Source organism: Diospyros lotus, chromosome 6 (genome assembly GCF_014633365.1).
Source record: "Diospyros lotus cultivar Yz01 chromosome 6, ASM1463336v1, whole genome shotgun sequence".
Classification (NCBI taxonomy): Eukaryota; Viridiplantae; Streptophyta; class Magnoliopsida; order Ericales; family Ebenaceae; genus Diospyros; species Diospyros lotus.
The window spans coordinates 8,309,116-8,327,160 of record NC_068343.1 but is presented as its reverse complement, the minus strand read 5'-3'; the positions used below and the strand labels follow the sequence as shown (position 1 = coordinate 8,327,160).

The 18,045-nt window shown below is 38.1% G+C and overlaps 2 protein-coding genes across 9 annotated transcripts in view; one reads left to right on the top strand and one right to left on the bottom strand.

Moving 5' to 3' along the window:
* Positions 1-9,736, top strand: part of LOC127803552 (uncharacterized) — a 29,998-nt gene extending 20,262 nt beyond the window's left edge. For 2 of the 3 annotated variants that reach the window (XM_052339851.1, XM_052339852.1), the window contains exons 8-11: positions 68-310; positions 394-513; positions 8,538-8,993; positions 9,353-9,501. In XM_052339851.1, coding sequence (XP_052195811.1) covers positions 68-310; positions 394-513; positions 8,538-8,986 — 812 coding nt within the window. In that variant the 3' untranslated portion in view covers positions 8,987-8,993; positions 9,353-9,501. Of the gene's footprint in view, positions 1-67; positions 311-393; positions 514-8,537; positions 8,994-9,352 lie in introns of all 3 variants that reach the window. The other variant, XM_052339853.1, reaches the window with a different exon arrangement.
* Positions 9,737-10,591: 855 nt separating this feature from the next.
* On the bottom strand, positions 10,592-16,500 carry LOC127803553 (LOB domain-containing protein 36). 6 transcript variants are annotated; one of them, XM_052339858.1, is made up of 5 exons: positions 16,227-16,500; positions 16,054-16,135; positions 14,732-15,374; positions 14,266-14,603; positions 10,592-12,280 (listed from the first exon to the last, which is right to left on the bottom strand). In XM_052339858.1, exons 3-4 carry the CDS (start codon positions 15,343-15,345, stop codon positions 14,324-14,326), a joined length of 894 nt encoding a protein of 297 aa, XP_052195818.1. In that variant the 5' UTR covers positions 15,346-15,374; positions 16,054-16,135; positions 16,227-16,500; the 3' UTR covers positions 10,592-12,280; positions 14,266-14,323. The 6 variants fall into 6 exon arrangements, with proteins under 6 accessions (XP_052195818.1, XP_052195820.1, XP_052195816.1 ...); XM_052339856.1 differs by having other exon boundaries at positions 10,595-12,280; positions 14,266-14,612; positions 16,054-16,153; positions 16,227-16,470; XM_052339857.1 differs by having other exon boundaries at positions 10,595-12,280; positions 14,266-14,612; positions 14,732-15,371; positions 16,054-16,153; positions 16,227-16,470.
* Between the last annotated feature and the right edge of the window lie 1,545 nt (positions 16,501-18,045).

The following is an 18,045-nucleotide window of genomic DNA, read 5'->3' as shown; positions in this document are numbered from 1 at the left end:
ATTACTACATATGTTATACATTTTCTTGGACTATGCAGACTAATCTTCTGCTTAAACAACTGTGAAGGTAAAGTTGGCAGGTTTCTCTGTATAGATAATGGAAAGCCTTATCATACCAGTGCAGTTTATGCCTCTGCTATACACTCTATTAGTCTCCCCTTTCGAATGGAACCACTTGGGCCCACTGATGAATCACTTTATGTGTCTGGTGCTGTGGATATGAATGGTGCCATACAAATGTTAGGGGGTCAAGCTAGGCAGAATATTGTCACTATTCTGGATGTTGCAATGCCAGCACCACCTTTGACTGGTAAAAGATCGCTCTTGCTACTGATGTCATATTCTTTGTTATTAAGTGATAAGTCTTTTCATAAGTTTTGTATTATAAATCAGGGACTCAGGCAGAGCAATCTGTGCTAGAGAATTTACATCCATTGACCCCAGAAACATCAGAGGACGTGGAAGATCTGCAGGCGGTGGAATCCTTGACCATTCATGGTGCCCATGGATCAGGTACTACTTGACTGCATCAATAAATGCTTTATGTATGATTCTAAATGCATATCTGCATGCTATTAGCATCTGTTGAATTACCATGGGCTGCATTATATTTGAACAATGTGTCTCCATATGCACGGGTTGCTTCCCAAACTTTTATATGCTTGTCCATCTTAACACTCTAAAATTAAGGGTTTGAATAGGTCAACTAGTAATCCTTAGATGCACACTCATACATGAGTCTTTTAACATATTATGTCTACGTTCTCTTTCATATTCATATTCATGTCTGCTTCATTACCACTAGGCTTAGAATTTTAAAGTTTTTAACTGTCAGAATAAGGGCCCAACATATTTATCAAGCTTCAACACACAGTATAGAGGATGCACATGCACATGTAAATAAGACTTTAACCTAGGACCTTAGGAATTTAATTTTTGATGTGTATTAAATAACTGACCGCCATTTTATCTATAACAGCTTAAAAAGTTAGGAAATATGCCCAACAATGCATGTCAAGCTTTCAAACAATATTAGGCCAGATTCAGAGCTTTTCTTGAGAGGGTGGGGGTTGATTTATTATATTTGTGCTCACAAGATAGACTAAACATATAATTGTCTTTTGTTTGGATAATTGCAGAAGGTAAAATATAGATGTTATATGTTACAAGAGCCAGAACCAGAATTGAAAGAAATACTTCATAAAAGAAAGTGTAACACCATTTTCTTTTCATAATAACAGAACTCTTTGAAGCATATATAAAATTTTCCAAAGCATAAGTAAATATCTCCAAAGCATAAATAAAAATCTCCAAAGCATGATTCTCTTCCAAATATCACCAAAAAAAAAAAAATCCCAAGTTCAAACACCACGTTAATATAAATAAGAGTCTCCAGAATAGAGTATTTAATGTGTGTCTTAGACCGAACCTAAATTGGACTACAATTTCCAAAGTAATATAAGTTTTCAAACAAAGGTCCAAATACTCATTTAGACATAGTTGAAATCTAAAATTTTAAAATAGTATATAAGTCCAAATAAGATGACTAAAATATACACCACTTTCTCCTTTCCTTTACTAGAGCTTGGGCCACTTGACATGTTTGAATATGTCAATATAAAAGATGAACCTCTAAGTTAGAGTTGGAAATAAATTTCATGAAAGGATAAATGCATATATGAAATGTTTTTCATGTTCTAACACTGCCACATGACTTGCGGGAAAATCCACTGAATTATTTATCAAGATAAACAATCTTGTGGGGTGCCAGATTGATGTGTGATCATCAAAAATGAAAATGCTATATTCATCCCAGGATCAAGATGAAAATGCTATATTCATCCATGACCGGTAAATTATCCACTCATGCCACCAAATTAGAACATTATCACCATGTATGGATTTGATCCACCAAATGCAATTATCGGAAATAATGACAAAAATTGCAGCTTAAATGGTAAATATGAGGTGTGATCATCAAAAAATGATGAATGCATGCTTCAATATGCTCCACATGAAACATGAAAGTAATGAAGATTTTTAGGGGGAAACCACACTTTGATTCACAGAATTTTAGTATTCCTCGAAAATGTGTCAGCCTCGAAATCCATGCCCATGCTTTTTGAGCCCGAAGTTTTTTCTGGACATAAAAATTTTGACAAATTATTTTCTATAATTTTCCCAGAAGTTTTCCTTTTTTTTCTCATTTTTTCCTATACCTCATATGCCTACACACACTCGATCTATGTGCCCGCACGCCCAAGAATCTGCTGACTCCGCCTATCTTCTCCAGCTTGCCGGTCGTTGGAGTGGGAAAATTCCAGAAAACTCACTGATTTTGATCCATTTTCCCCTTTTTTTCTTCCTTTTTCTTTCTCTTTGTCCCTTCTCCCTTCCTTCCCCTTTTTCTACTCTTTCTGGCTGAAACAAACCTAGTTTCTGGCCAAACTCCGGCAGAGCCTGAATTTTCTGCCAACCCCTCAAACTCACTCAAATCAACACCAAAATCATTCCCTCTACCACCAATCAACCCCTCTTCGGCCTAGGAACAAAGGCCATTCATCCAAATCTCAAAAAAATTATTCAAACCCACCCAATCAATCGACAACCCACTTGAGTTTGTGAAAAACCCTCTGCCATACTTGATATTTATAGGTAAATCTGGCCATAGAAACCCTTTGGTTTATTACACTTTGGCCCAGATAATTTCTATTTATTACACTTAGACCCCCTCCATCTTGTAAACATTCCATTTTGAACCCGAAAAAATTTAAAAATTCCCTCAAGTCCTCAAGATATTTCAAAAATAATTTCACTTCCACCCCTTTAATCATTACTTACCCTATCCATATGCATTGATTTTTATCTTAAGTTTCTCTGTTAAATTGTCATTTAATTTTATTAGTGTAATCTTAACCATATATTTTTCTTATAATTTTATATTAAATTCTTTTTCATTAAATTTCATCTATATATATGTATATGTATTTCCTAATCTTTGTTTATTTGGAGATATACATACATATGTATCTGCCAATACTCAGATTGAAGCAATTTGTGTGTATATATATATATTGAAGGAATTCAGAATTATACTTTCATTCGTTCTAATCTGATGAATACAGCAGTCCTCTTATAGAGGGAGAGATTACATCAAACATGGAAACTATCAAAAAAGAAACTATCTCTAAGGAAACAAATTAAAACACAAAGAAGTAAATATACAAAGAAGGAAATATACACTAAGATACATATGGACATAATCAATAAAGATTCCTACATGATAATTAGGAAAGATTCCTAAATGGTAATTAGAAATCTTTCCTAATCTAAGTAGATCTCTTAATATTTTGATAAATCAACACTCCCCCTCAAGCTGGAGAGTGGATATCAACCATTCCCAGCTTGGTTATCAAAACATCGAACCTTCTTCCAGCTAGCCCTTTAGTCAACACATTTGCCACTTGATCTTCAGATGGCACATATGGAATTCGAATTAACTCAGCATCCAATTTTTCCTTGATAAAGTGCTGATCAATCTCTATATGTTTAGTTTTGTCGTGCTGTACTGGATTATGGATAATATTAATAGTTGATTGATTATCACAAAGTAGGTCAATAGTACCTTGAACCTTGATTTTCAAGTCTTCTAAGATAATCCGAAGCCACAGAAATTCACACAATCCAAGGGCCATTGCCCTAAACTCTGCCTCTGCACTGGATCTTGCCACAACACTTTGCTTTTTACACCTCCAAGACACTAGGTTTCCCCCCAAAAACACACAATAGCCTGTAGTGGATCTCCTATCAACCAAGGATCCACCATAATCTGCATCCGTGAATCCTTGTACATTCAATTCAGTCCCTACTTTAAACAAAATGCCTTTACCTGGTGTTACCTTTGGATAGTTCAGGATTTTCCGCACAGCTTGCATGTGCTCCTCGGTTGGACAATGCATGAACCTATTTACTAGACTGACAGCAAAGGCAATATCAGGCCTAGTATGTGAGAGATATATCAATCTGCCCACAAGTCTCTGGAACCTCCCTTTATCTACCTTTTGTCCCTCTGAGTTCTCTTGCAATCTGAGATTAGGATCCACAGGTATACTAGACCCTTTTCCTCCTGTCATTCCAGTTTCAGCTAGAAGATCAAGAATGTACTTGCGCTGTGATAGAAAGATTCCAGTATTCGAGTAGGCTACCTCAATTCCTAGGAAATATTTAAGTACCCCAAGGTCTTTGATCTCGAATTCTTCAAATAATTTTCTTTTTAAACTCTGTTGTTCTTCCATATCACTTCCAGTCACAAATATATCATCAACATACACTAAGAGTGCTGTAACTTTTTTACCTGAATGTTTGAAAAAAAGAGTGTGATCACCTCTGCTCTGAGCATATCCCATAGACTTCATTGCCTTAGAAAATCTGCCAAACCATGTTCGGGGAGACTGTTTAAGTCCATATAGGGCCTTTTTAAGTTTACATACTGTACTTGGATCCCTTTCCTGAAAACTAGGAGGCACTTCCATGTATACCTCCTCTTCTAAATCCCCATGTAAGAAAGCATTTTTCATATCTAACTGTTGCATTTTCCACCCAAAATGAGCTGCCAGGGATATAAGAATTCTCACCGTTGTCATTTTTGCCACTGGTGCAAAAGTCTCAAGGTAATCTAGGCCATAAGACTGAGTATAGCCTTTGGCCACTAGTCTAGCTTTATACCTTTCCAATGTGCCATCAGCTTTATACTTCAAATTAAATATCCATCTGCATCCAACTGGAGTGATTTCTTTAGGCCTAGGCACCAATTCCCATGTCTGATTTTTATTTAAGGCATTCATTTCCTCTTGCATGGCTTGCTTCCAATTCTGGTCTTTTAGAGCCTCTTCTACTGACTTGGGAATAACAATAGAGTCTAATGAGGTGAGGAAGCTTTTATGGTTTTGGGAGAAGTGATGATAAGACAAGTTATCAGTTAAAGGGTGTAAAGTACAGCTTCTGACCCCTTTTCTCACAGCAATTGGTAGGTCTAAATCATCAGAAACAGGGTTGGAAAGGGATGTATCTAATGATTGTGCAATTTCAGTACCTGGATTTGATGCTGGTGAGGGCTGAGACTCCACAATAGGTTGCCTCCTTTTGAACACATAGGGAGAACCCTTAAACTGAACTGGAGAGGATGGCCTATGAACTGCTTGTTCAATACATTCTGTAGGTAGAGGAGAGGGGTTAGGAGATTGGGTTGGAACAGCAGAGGAAGAAGGATTAGAACTAGACAAAACAGGAGTTGGTGCTAGGACAGGAAAAATTTCAAATGAGTCTTGGTCCTCAATTCCTCGAGTCTCCCCCTGAGGACCAAGGTTTGGAGAGCCAAAGAAGGGCTGAGATTCAAGGAAAAAGACATCTTTGGATACATAGAACTTCCGAGTTGGAGGATGATAGCACTTGTAACCTTTTTGGGTTGGAGAATACCCTAGGAAGATACACCGAAGGGCACGAGGATCAAGCTTATCCCGATGTATTTTAGGGATATGAACAAAGCACACACAACCAAACACACGAAGAGGGAGAGGAGTATGCAAATAGTAATCGGGAAAAAATGAGGATAGGCACTGGAATGGGCTACGGTGATTTAGGACTTTGGAGGGAACACGGTTGATGACATAGACTGCGGTTAAAACGGCTTCACCTCAATAGGTTTTAGGAACATGAGTGTGATGAAGGAGTGTGCGAGCTACATTAAGGAGATGTCTCATCTTCCGCTCTGCTACTCCATTTTGTTGTGGAGTGTCTATGCAGGAAGACTCATGAACAATACCCTCATGTTGAAAGAAAGAATTCAAATGATTATTAAAATAATCTTTAGCATTATCTGTTCTGAATTTTTGGATAGGAGTACCAAATTGTGTGGATACCATTTTGCAAAAATAAGGTAAGATGGTGCCAATTTCAACCTTTTCTTTCAAGAGAAATACCCAAAACAATTGGATATTTTGAAAGGTCCCCAAACATCTGAATGAACTAGGGAAAAAGGTTTAGAAGATAATTTGTTGCTCATAGGATAAGACACCCTATGGTGTTTGGATAGCACACACACATCACATTGAAACATCCTAGGATCTAAAGATTTAAACAAATGAGGAAACATAGTTTTTAATAAAGGAAAAGGCGGATGACCTAATCTATAATGTTGAAGCCAAATGGTGTTGGATGCTGAAACAGAGTGAGATGAACAAGCAATTACAGGTTGCTATTTCTTTGTAGAATGGCCTGCTTTGTGTAAGGTATACAACCCATTGTGCTCCTCAGCCACACCAATCATCTTCCCCGTTATCATGTCCTGAAATTCATGCATACGAGGATAGAAGATAGCACGACAATTTAATTCTTTGGTTAGTTGGTGAATAGATATAAGATTGGCAGCTAACTGTGGGACATGAAGAACTTGTTTGGTTGTTAGCAAAGGGCTGAATTTAACTGTTCCTTGGCCAGCAATAGGAACAGTGGTTCCATTAGCAATAACAATCTGTTTAGGGCTAACAAGAGGTTGGTAAGTGTCAAAGGAATTTATGTGAGGGGTCATGTGATCAGTAGCTCCTGAATCAAGGACCCAATTGGTATTCCCAACAGTTTTAAAGGCAGAAAAACACTCAGAATTGGTGAGTTTACCTTGCTGTGCAAGTGAACAGGCTCCATCTTGGAGAGTTTTGAGGAAATTCTTGAGTTTGTTCATCTCTTCTGCATTCAATTGTGAAATATCAGCACCAATAGATTTAGTTTTACCTGCTGATTCAGCTTCCCCTTGATCTGTGATGGAAAAATAGGCTTGACGACTCTTAAATCCGCCTATCCTGCTTAGCACAACTTCTTTGCCATGGAGTTTGAAGCAATTATCCTTAGTATGCCTAGGTTTTTTGCAATAACTGCACCACAAACCTTCTTGTCCTGAATTTTTCCACGAATTTTCTGCCTTTCCTACTTTAAACCGAGATCCATCTCTATGGCTTGACACCATGGCTGAGCCTTCAACACTGTGATCTCCTAGCATAGCCATCCTTCTGTTTTCCTCACTTCGAACAATGGAAAAAACCTCATTAAGAGTAGGTAATTTTTCCCTACCAAGCACTTGGATCCTCACTTGATCATATTCCGGATTAATCCCTGCTAGAAACTCTACAATCCTGTCCCTTTCTTGAATTTGTTTAAGTTTAACAACATCATTGCTACACTCCATCTTGATATCTTGATAATGATCTAGTTCTAGCCACATCCCCTTCATTTTATTATAATATTCTGTTATAGTGGATGCCCCTTGCCTTGTCCTACTAATCTTAGTTTTAACCTCAAAAATCGCCGAAGCATCTTGAACTTTAGAATAGGTTTGCCTCACAGTCTCCCAAATGTCCCTAGCTGACGTTAAAAACATGAAGTTTTTACTTACCTCCGGCTGCATGACACTCCAAAGCCATGACATGATTGATGAATCTTCAATTTCCCATGCTGTGAAGGATGGATCCGAATCTTTTGGAGGGGTTCCAGTCAGGTGGCCTAGCTTTCCGCAGCCTTTGAGGAATGTGCTCACAAGTTGAGACCATTGCAAGAAGTTTCGCCCATCAAGTCGATAGGAAGGATGGATCCCAGGCAGATCACCGCCTCCCATTGGTTGCTGATCACTGGGATAGGATTCAGCAGTGGTAATGATCGGAGTCGCCTCTGATATCTCGGACATGTCCTAAGAAGATTGAGTTTGGAAAGGGAAACTAGAAGTGCAGCAAGAACAAAATTGCTGAACAACAGAACAGAACAAAACAGCAATTAAGGCTGGGCTGAAACCCTAGAGGAGTTCGGCGCAAAGAAGTGCAATGAAGGCACTATTAGGGTTTCGAAAATATTGGAAGGGAAGGGAAAGGCTCTGATACCATGAAGGAATTCAGAATTATACTTTCATTCATTCTAATATGATGGATACAACAGTCCTCTTATAGAGGGAGAGATTACATCAAACATGGAAACTATTAAAAAAGAAACTATCTCTAAGGAAACAAATTAAAACACAAAGAAGTAAATATACAAAGAAGGAAATATACACTAAGATACATATGGACATAATCAATAAAGATTCCTAAATGATAATTAGGAAAGATTCCTAAATGGTAATTAGAAATCTTTCCTAATCTAAGTAGATCTCTTAATATTCTGATAAATCAACATATATATATAGCTACTTGTGAATATTTAATTTTTAATTTATCCTTGGGATATATCAACCATTTTCCTTATTTAAAATCCTCCAAGTATTTTTTCCAAATACCCTTAAAATTTTGGGGGATTACAAAAAGGGTAAGAAGAAAGGAAACAGCTTGAAAATAGAGTTCAGTCTAGGCCTGCCTTGTCTGCTTTAATTAGTAGCTACTTTATTCCTAAAAGAGTAAAATAAAACTTTTTCACTATGATTCTCTTGACAATTTTTATGATTAGGGAAGGCCATGTGTTGAACTTTTTCTAATTTTGTTTAGTTTTGGTTTTTCTGTTAGGTAGTCATCGCGCTTCAGTTTCTGAGGTTAAGGAGGCAGTTCAAGCTGCTTATGAGCATGTGGTGACTAGGCCAAGGTTCTCTCATTTATCAGTGGCTTCTTGTCCCCTTCCGATACCCTTGCCTTTTCCTTCAATCTTTGCAAACCTTGTTGGGAAACATGGCGAGCTGCTGGGCAGCCCCATTTCAAGTTGCACGTCAAGAGGATCAGTGGATGTCCATTCCATCCCCATGTCAGCAAGACTTCGTTCTAGCACAGCTATCTTACCGTTCTTGGAGCACAGGCTGAGGAACCTTCAGAGATTTGGCATTCAGCGAGGGGCTCTTGGGAATGAGTTGCTTAGAAGTTGGGGTTTTGGAAAAGATGAAGTAGAAGACATTGGAGAGGCACTGTCTAAGATGGTTATGACCCTGGATCCTCATTCTGAAGAATGCTCCGATTCAGATTAATTTTATGGTGAGTGTGGATCCAAGTGGCTAGTTTCTTTTACTTAACACCCACCCACCCCCTCCCCCCTAAATAAAAAGAAAAAAAAAAAAGATCCCCTGCTGAGAAAGAGAGAAAAAACAAAAACAAAAAGCGAAAGAAAAGAGGGAAAACGTCTTCCATACTCTTACAGCACTAGCGATCAAATGGTTTGATGGCACAATGTTTTTCCTTTTCTACTTGCTGCGTTCTATTTCTTGGCCTGCTTCCTTACATCATGATTGTTTTAAATCCCTCTTGCACGTCAGCCTTTTTATTTGACAAGGGCAGTTGTGATTTCCTGTAGTAGACAAGCTAGTCTGCTCTAAGTTAGTTTCTATTCTTTGCAGATGTACAAAAGACGTCGAAGAATGTTCTTTTAGTTCCTGATGTGAACGGTAACATGTACCCCGGAAGTAGCGTGACAAGTTCAACTTCAAAGGTTTACCATACAAAAGCCTGCAAATTAGTCCAACATGTAGCAGAATTTGGATACGCAACGGTACTGTTGGCATGGTTTGGTTTCATTACAGGTATCTTTGTGCTTCAGGTGCGAGTTTCTGCACTCTTTTTGTGGCTCATGTATCAACATAGGTGCCTTCTTGCCTTAAAAAAAAAAAAAAAAAATTAGCACGGTTCGTTTGTTGAGCTATATAATATATATGGTTATTTCTCTGATGTGATTAAGCATATGAATGAAAGAAAAAAAGGAAAGTGATGTTTTTGTGGGGGAATCATGGTGCAGCCTCAAAATTCGAAGTCATTTCTTTGCAATGGGCTCGAAATATTAGAACAACTTCAAATTTGAAGGTGAGAGTGACTGCCTATATCTATTATCTTACAATCAAACCTGAAATTATGATATATTTTAAGGAAATTCTATGATATCAAAGACATCATACCTTCTATAATGCAAACGATATGACTTATGACACGAATGATATATCAAAGACATCATACCTTCTATAATACAAAATATTCTGGAGTATCACAAAATTCTATTTACGCCATCGCCCATATTTGCTAGCGTCCAAGTTTTTCGCGGTGTTACGAGTTTTGTTCAGGGCAACAAATAGAATGAGGCTTCTCCTAGAAACTGATGACCCTTCTCTGAAGTCATGCTGATGTTCCTAGATGTATAAAAATTGCTAAATTGTGTTTGTCATATTTATTCTCCCAATAAATAAAAGTAATCATATTCTAATAGCAATAGCAGAGATAATTATTATAATTCTTATTTATATAAATAAAAAACTCAAGAAATAAAATAGAAATGATAATTCAATTGAACTGGTCAGTTAGTTAATTGATTCAACCGATCAGTCTTTTGTAGGTTGATTCAACTGATCACCTTGTAGTTTAACTGAGTTTGGGCTTGAATTTCATCATAGCACTAATGGTCCAATGTCTGCAACTCACGTTGCTGTAAATTGAACGTTTTATTTGGTTGCGATTTTAAAATTTTTAACTTTTGTTATTATTATTTTGGTTTTGGAACTTACGTCTAGTGAATTGCTTTGAGAAATTATTTTTAGAGATCATAAAACACTTCAATTTAGAAAGAAAAAAAAAAAAAAAAAAAGAGAGGAAGAAAACATGTTTGATTGACAGAAGAACGAAAATTATATATATGTATATATATATATATATATGTGGGAATGGAGGGCTTCCCAGCTTGAGATTCAGTGACTTCGCGAAGTTGTTCTGGATGCACAAAGAAATGGGTTTGATGAAGAATTAAAATAAATTTTCTAAAAAAAAAAAAAAAAGAAACTATTCTAATTCAAAAAATTATTACAAAATACGTACCCTTCTTTAAGGAACACCTTGACTATATATACCTAGTGAGATCGGTTAAGACTTGCATGTTTTGCACGCTAGTTTAATTAGGAAACACAAACACACACACACACACAAGAAATTTTAATTAATCAGGGTCACAATTATTATATAAATTTAAAATCCATTTAAAAGCATTTGATAACTAATGAAAGAAAATGAAACCTGATGTTTCCTTTCTATTAATTGGGTAAAATTTGAAAGTCGACTTGATAAATAATTTTAAACCATAAAAAGAGGGGAAGAGGTTTAGTGGTTTATATATATGTATTCAATTGTATAATATCTATCTATTTCGATCTATCGCATGCAATTGCATAGCCATCCACACACTCACACCCTCCTCTCATCCTTCCTATTCATGATAAAATGCATAGAAAGAATTGATCAAGGAATTAATGCTTAGCAGTGGCACAAAAATCTCTTTGTACGTTGCGTGCAAGTTTACAAGAAGCAATTTATCAGTAAGAAAAAGGGAGCAAAACAGAAGCAGCTTGTTTAATTTCAAGACCCGGAATGGGATTGAAACTTCCAGAGAAGACCATTGAAAAATGGACTGATTTGCATCTGATGTGAATTGCCCAAATTAATAAAACCTTGCCCAGCTACGCTTTGGCAGCACACGACCATAAGTCAAAAATGACCAATTTAAAATGTCAATACGATATTGATGTTCCTCTACCCGGCCGGGTTCATTGTCATTGACCATACAAAGGGCATTGATCACATTGAGATCATATTTTTTTCAATCTTTTTTTTTTTTTCCATTTTCTTATTAAGAGATTATTTTTCCAATTTAAATTCATGATTTTCCAATCATATAAAAAATAAACTTACTGGTGGTACTATTAAGACTTGCCTCTTTGACAAAACCTAGTCAAATGTTGTAAATGTCTATAGACAATGATTCAATCATGTGATAAAAGGGCGCTGGCTAAGCTGTGAGAAGACAAGGAGAGAGCTAGGTGGGTGGACGATATTGACATTCATGGCGGTTCAACTTTCCCTTTATGATGGATAGAATTAAGCAAAGTAAACTAAACTAACAAAGACTATTAACACAAATCAGTATGAAAGTCGTGTGTGTAGAGAGAGAGAGAGAGAGATCCCTGTGTCTATTATATATATATGTGTGTGTGTGTAATGGAAAAGTTTAGGCAGGCTGCAGGCTGACATTTTATGACTTTCCAAGCTGATGAATATATTTACTGACTTTGGGGGAAATGAAATATTCTTCCAATTTGTCTATAAGATGAAAAGTAAGGAGTAACTAAAAATAAAACTGAATTGATTATGCCCATTGAGGAACGTTCCTACCTTGATTGACCAACCCTGGCGCTCTAAAGTTTCATGGACAAGTTTCTTCAACTTTATAATTTGGCCAGCAGCAGCCACCCTCCTTCCTCCAAGCAAAATGGCAAGTAGCTAGAGAGTCGACTCTGTATTGCACCACAGATGAACCAAATAGAACTTTTTAGGAAAAAATTCAGCAGCCTTAATTACAACTAAACAAACATATGCATATGCTTAATTTACTACCTTCAGCGCTCTACCTTGAGATTGACAAACCCATTAACATTTTCACCTATATATATATATATATATATATGATGCGTCACGTGCCAGTGGGCAATACAATAGCAAATTCATCTCTCTCTCTCTCTCTCTCTGAGCCCTGAGGAGACTTCGAGTTTTCAGTGGTAGTTCAATATGATATGAGGGGCATTTTAATTACGAGGATCTGAGCAGTACTACTATATATATATATATATAAGTTTAAATGTATTATTGGAGGATGCACATGGCCATCCGAGGGGAAATCAGAAAATCTATGAGCCTGATCAGGAAACAGAAAAAAAGAATAAATATACAAGCTAGCTAGGGGATATAGAAAAGGCCAAAAGATGGAGCAATGGAAATGATTCTCAGGAGATTTAAGAAAACGATGGTCAACCCCCCCTTCCATATAACTACACCACACTGCCTTATGCTTTTTCTTTATCCTTTTTGGCCTACTTTTATTAAAAAAAACAAGAAAAGAAAAGAAGTGAGCTAGCTGATCAGTCTATTAATATATATATATATATATCATATATCAATACGAGGGATGCACACGACAGCCATCAACCAATACGTAAGATTTTCGATCACTAGCAAGAAAAAGTCATCATAATCATTCATTAATATTTCTATATATTTCAGATTGGCGTATACCAACATTGACTGACACTCCTGTCTTGTGGTCATCTCATGATTCCGATACCGACTCAGAAGTTATTTAGCTGAAAATGAACTCCAGAGAGAGAGGGGGGGAGAAGATTTTTAGAAGTTATTCACATAATAGGTAAAATATGAGATGAGACGCTTAAAGAAAGATGGGATGGGATGGGATGGAAGAGGGCGCAGAAAATAATATGGCTACTGACATCAAGAAGCTTTCTAAATGTAAAAACTAGACGAGAAGGGAAGACTTGGTAATTCACATCAATGCATGCACCTCACTTACTTTCTTTCATTTTTAAAAACGTAAGTCCCAAACCCAATTCCGTAAATACACTTAAAACCTTCATTATTTAAAAAAAAAAATCACCCATTTCAGGGGGAAAAAACCAAAAAAATAAAAAAAGAAAAATTAATGGGTACTACAAACTTTTGAGCCCAGAAAACAAAGAGAAAAGGAATAGTGGTGGACGTGTCCGTGTCCTTAAATATAGGCCTCACTATCACAACCCTGACCTGCCAATGGATCCCCGTCTTCCACAAAAACAACACCCCCCCCCCCCCAACCTGGGTAGCAACCTCATTCTGAGACGGCCATTACCGAGTGATAATTGAAAGCAGTAGATGTGGCCTCTATAAGATTTAAGGATCATGGAAGAAGGGAACATTAAAATGGCAGGAACCCATTAGCTTTATCTATGTTAGCCTTAGATTATTCAAAATCTGTGTTGTATCCATTAGGATCAAACAGAAGTTTTAGCCCTTTAGGGGAGAAATGGAAGTGAAAAACGCTTACTTGCAATGTCAAAGACTACAACAGCAAGAAAGAGTTTCAACTTTAAATCTCATTTAAAATGGTAAAAAGCAGAAAAACAATTAATTAAATACAGTATTAATGGATTAAAGGGTGAGAGGGAAATCAAGGTACGAATTATGATTACTGAAGGAGACATCTCTAGGCAGTGAAAAGCCAATAATTCTCTTAACCTACGCCCTTCTGCGCTATGCAATAAAGAGTAATTTTTGCTTTCCACTGCCCCACCAAGACATAACGCCAACTTCATGCAAAAAAAAAAGAAAAACCCATAAAGGAAAATTCAGATGCCGAATTTCCACCCGAATGCTGGAATCTATTATCCACAAAACCCTCAAATGCAAAAACAAAAACCATAATAAACATGATCAGAAAAGGAGAGATTTTTACCAGGAACAAAAATTGTTGAACGAGTAAGCAAAGAGGGCCGTCTGAGCTTCCAAAACCATCAACAGGACGGACCAGCGCTTCGACCCTCTTCGCTTCCGGACCTCTGCTGCTGCGCTACAGGTCCCTGCGGTTCCTGCTGTTGCTGCTGCTGCTGCTGAAGCAGAAGCTGCGGCTGAAGCTGCATCTGATGATGATGAGGATGCGCGTGATCCTGCGGCTGTTGTTGAATCTGGTAAGGGTTGTCGAACGAGCCCAAAGCCAAGGATGGCGATACCGCGGCTGCACCGGTCATCTGCCCGAAACCACTTGCTCCGACAGGTCCGGCGACGTCGAACCCACTGTTGAACCTTGTTAAAGATTAGGATCAGATCAGTTTAAGACTGGGCGCACACCAAGTATAGAAAATTATTCAAAGCAATATACATTTTATTGTTTTTGGGTCTCGTGTTTCTTCTAACAGACAGACCTCACAAGCTCCTGCTGCTGGTGTTGCTGTTGCTCGTAACTCCTCAGCATCTCCTGCTGCTCTCTCGCCACCGCCAGCTGCTGCGCCTCCAGCATCTGGTGGTGCAATTGCTGCTGTGGATCACGAATCATCAACTGTGCACCATGCGATGCCCCTCCCGCCGGCAAGCCCAGCATCGGCGACATGTTGTAAGGAATCACCGAAGAGGAGGAAGGGTTGTTGGCCGGATGGGGCGGCACGAAGACGGGGTTCTGGAAAATTGGGAGCATCGCCGAGGGGCCGATGTAGTTGGCCAATTCTTTCTTGGCGTTGTAGAGATCGATCTGGACTTGCTTGAGGCGGTGCTGGAGAATAGAGATTAGGCCGACGCAGCCGTAAACCGGGTCGCGAAGGCGGGCGTCGGCTTCGTAGGCCAGGGAATTGACGGCGTCCTCGCGCTGGGCAGCGTTGAGTTCGTTGAGGATCTTGGCTACATTGCTCGCGCCGAAGACCCTGTGAATGTTGGCGAATTTCTGGGGATTGTCCGGCGGGAAGTAGGGCGCGAACACGCACTCTTGCGTGCATTTTCGCCGCTGTAACTTGCAGGCGGCGCACGGAGAGTTTGACGATGACATCGTTTTAGTTATTCCACGCTCTCTAGCTGCTGGAAAGAATCAAAGACAAGTAAATTATAGACAGGCAAGTAAGAAGTAAGTAGATAGGGAAGAAGATGTCCATTAATAAAGGCTTCGGGTATAATGAAATGATTGTTCATAAGAAGAAACAGAAATTTAGGGGGGGAGATAGAGAGAGAAGAGATGGTAAAAACTACAATGGGAACAATTAGGAGCAAATGCAATAGTGATATCGGCTTTAATTAACGCATTGTCAAGCCTTAACTCTCGGCGGATTGAGGAGGAAGCTGTCTCTGTGATCAGACATCAGCATGTATAAATATATATATTATATATATCTAGAACTTTCTCTTCTCTCTAAAAGTTTTTCACTTGATCAACTTGAAATTGAAGAAACTCAGCCTACCGGCGTATCTAGATTCGATTCCTATCAGAATAGCTTTCAAGGTCCTTAAAAGAAAAGAACCTATCAATCACAGAAATCTTGACATCAAATCACGCATCTTTATTCTCTCCACAGTTAATCCAATCATCAAGATCTTTCCTTTTCTAACCGAATTCCTCTCAGTAGAAAATACAACTGGAAAGAGACAAGGAAACTTAGCAAGAAAAAAAAAAAAAGAATGAAAGAAAGAAACAAGGGAAAATGAATTTGAAAAGAAAGAGGAATGAAGAGATAAAACAACAGAGAATCGCAGCTCCAATTACCTTGCTGTGAAGAGGCCAAAACCCTATTTCAGATCACCTTGCCCACCCTTTGTTTCTCTCTCTGGAAAACTGGCTAAATCATCTGCAAGAGACAAAAACACTGAAAACCGGGTGAGGAAACGAATCGGCGTCGTCACTTTTGGCGTTGAAAATGGCGTGAGATTCGAAGGAACCTTGGTTCTTCGGAGAGAGGGAAAGGGCCTAGCGTTCGTTCGAGAGTGCGAGAGCTCTCGATCCGATCTTCCACTTTCACGATCCCAAAAACAACCAAAACGAGATATAACACCCTCCCCTCTCCCCTTATATGGCTTCTCACACATCCATATATATATATATATATATGCAGAGAGAGAGAGAGAGAGAAAGAGAGAGATTTTGCGAAATAATAACACAGAAATAGTAGAGAAGAAAAGCTATAGCTAGGCATTACCGTGGCTATCTACGTCATTTTCACATAAACACATGACCACTGATTCGGAAAACCCAGCGTGCGGTCTACTGTGGGCCGTCCAGATGTGGATAGAGATGTGTTGACCGTCCGATTAGAAAATTGAGAGAGAAAGAGAGGGAGGGAGATAGAGCCTCTTATTCTGAGCAATTAAATGAGCCTCTGAGTTTCCTCTTTGTCCCTGTACTCTTTCTCCTCTGCATCTGTTGCCCTAATTACTTAATGCCTTTCTGTTCTGCCCGCCCAAACAAACAGCCCCCCCCACCCCCTTCCTTCCTTCTCCACCCCCCCCCCCCCCCCCCCCTTTTCCCCCTTTTGCCCTCTGTCATTTTTCCAATTATCAAAATAATTTCCCCCTTTTTTTTTTACCTATATCTATTTTTATATTTGGAGGACCTTATTCACCATCCATCCTATCAAATTTTGTGAATTGAATTCAACTTTCTGTTCAATGCTGTTGGAGCCATTCGAGTTTGTTGCATGCAATAATTTTGAACAGAAAGTCGGGTTGAGTATAACTTTATGAGCATCGTAGCAAAGTTTCAATTCGATACATCAATTTTTAATGTATCGACGCGGTAAGTAAATGACACACAACGCCCAACGCACAACAATCAAAATAATTAAATGAGATTTTGTTTGCACTAGTAATTACTTATCTTTTAATCATAAAATTGAAATTTCAATTCAAATCTCTTTCTCTTCTTATCCACCTTATTGCTAGTCTTTGTGTACGTACATGCACAAATCATCATCAAATGGCTTGAAGCCTTGAACCCACATGGGGGGTGGCTCTCTCTCTCTCTCTCAATCACGATAGTTTTAAATAATTAATTAATAACGTTATAATTTGAGAAATTTGGGTTCAAATATAAATTAATGCAAACATGCATTTCATGGATTAATAAATAAATATATACACACACACCATCCAACTGCAGAATTTTTCTTTTAATTTCCTTATTGCATGGTGGTGCAATATATTTTTTTAAATATTAATTAAACATCTTGATATATACTACTATATGCGACCGACATACGGGAAGCCATCAAAACTATACATTACATTTCGATCATTTTTAAATATTTAATTTTCCTATATAAGTAGCATTTTCAATGGAAATAAAAACCATAAAGTAACGGGTATGTTGGTAATTTTTGGGGAGGATTGAGGGCAACAGTTAGGAGAGAGAGTGAGAGAGAGAGAGAGGAGCACGTCCGAGTAGCATGCGCGTAAATTCAGAAATTTCTCCACCAACCGGGCGACAGTTGTCTCAAGTGTCCGGGGGCATTTTTGTCAAATCGAGAGGCCAGTACATCGTGTCTCGATTCGCTCATTAGTACGTCTTCAAACCTTTCTTCCTTCCATATGCATCGCCAAACCCCCTCCCTGCGCGCGAGTTTCGAGAGAGACGCCCCATTTTTTTTTATTTTTTTAAAATATTATTATTATTATTATTATTATTATGATATAACACCGATAGTTTAGAATATTATTTTATATTGCTCTTGAAATATAAAATACAAAATAAAACAAAGGAATT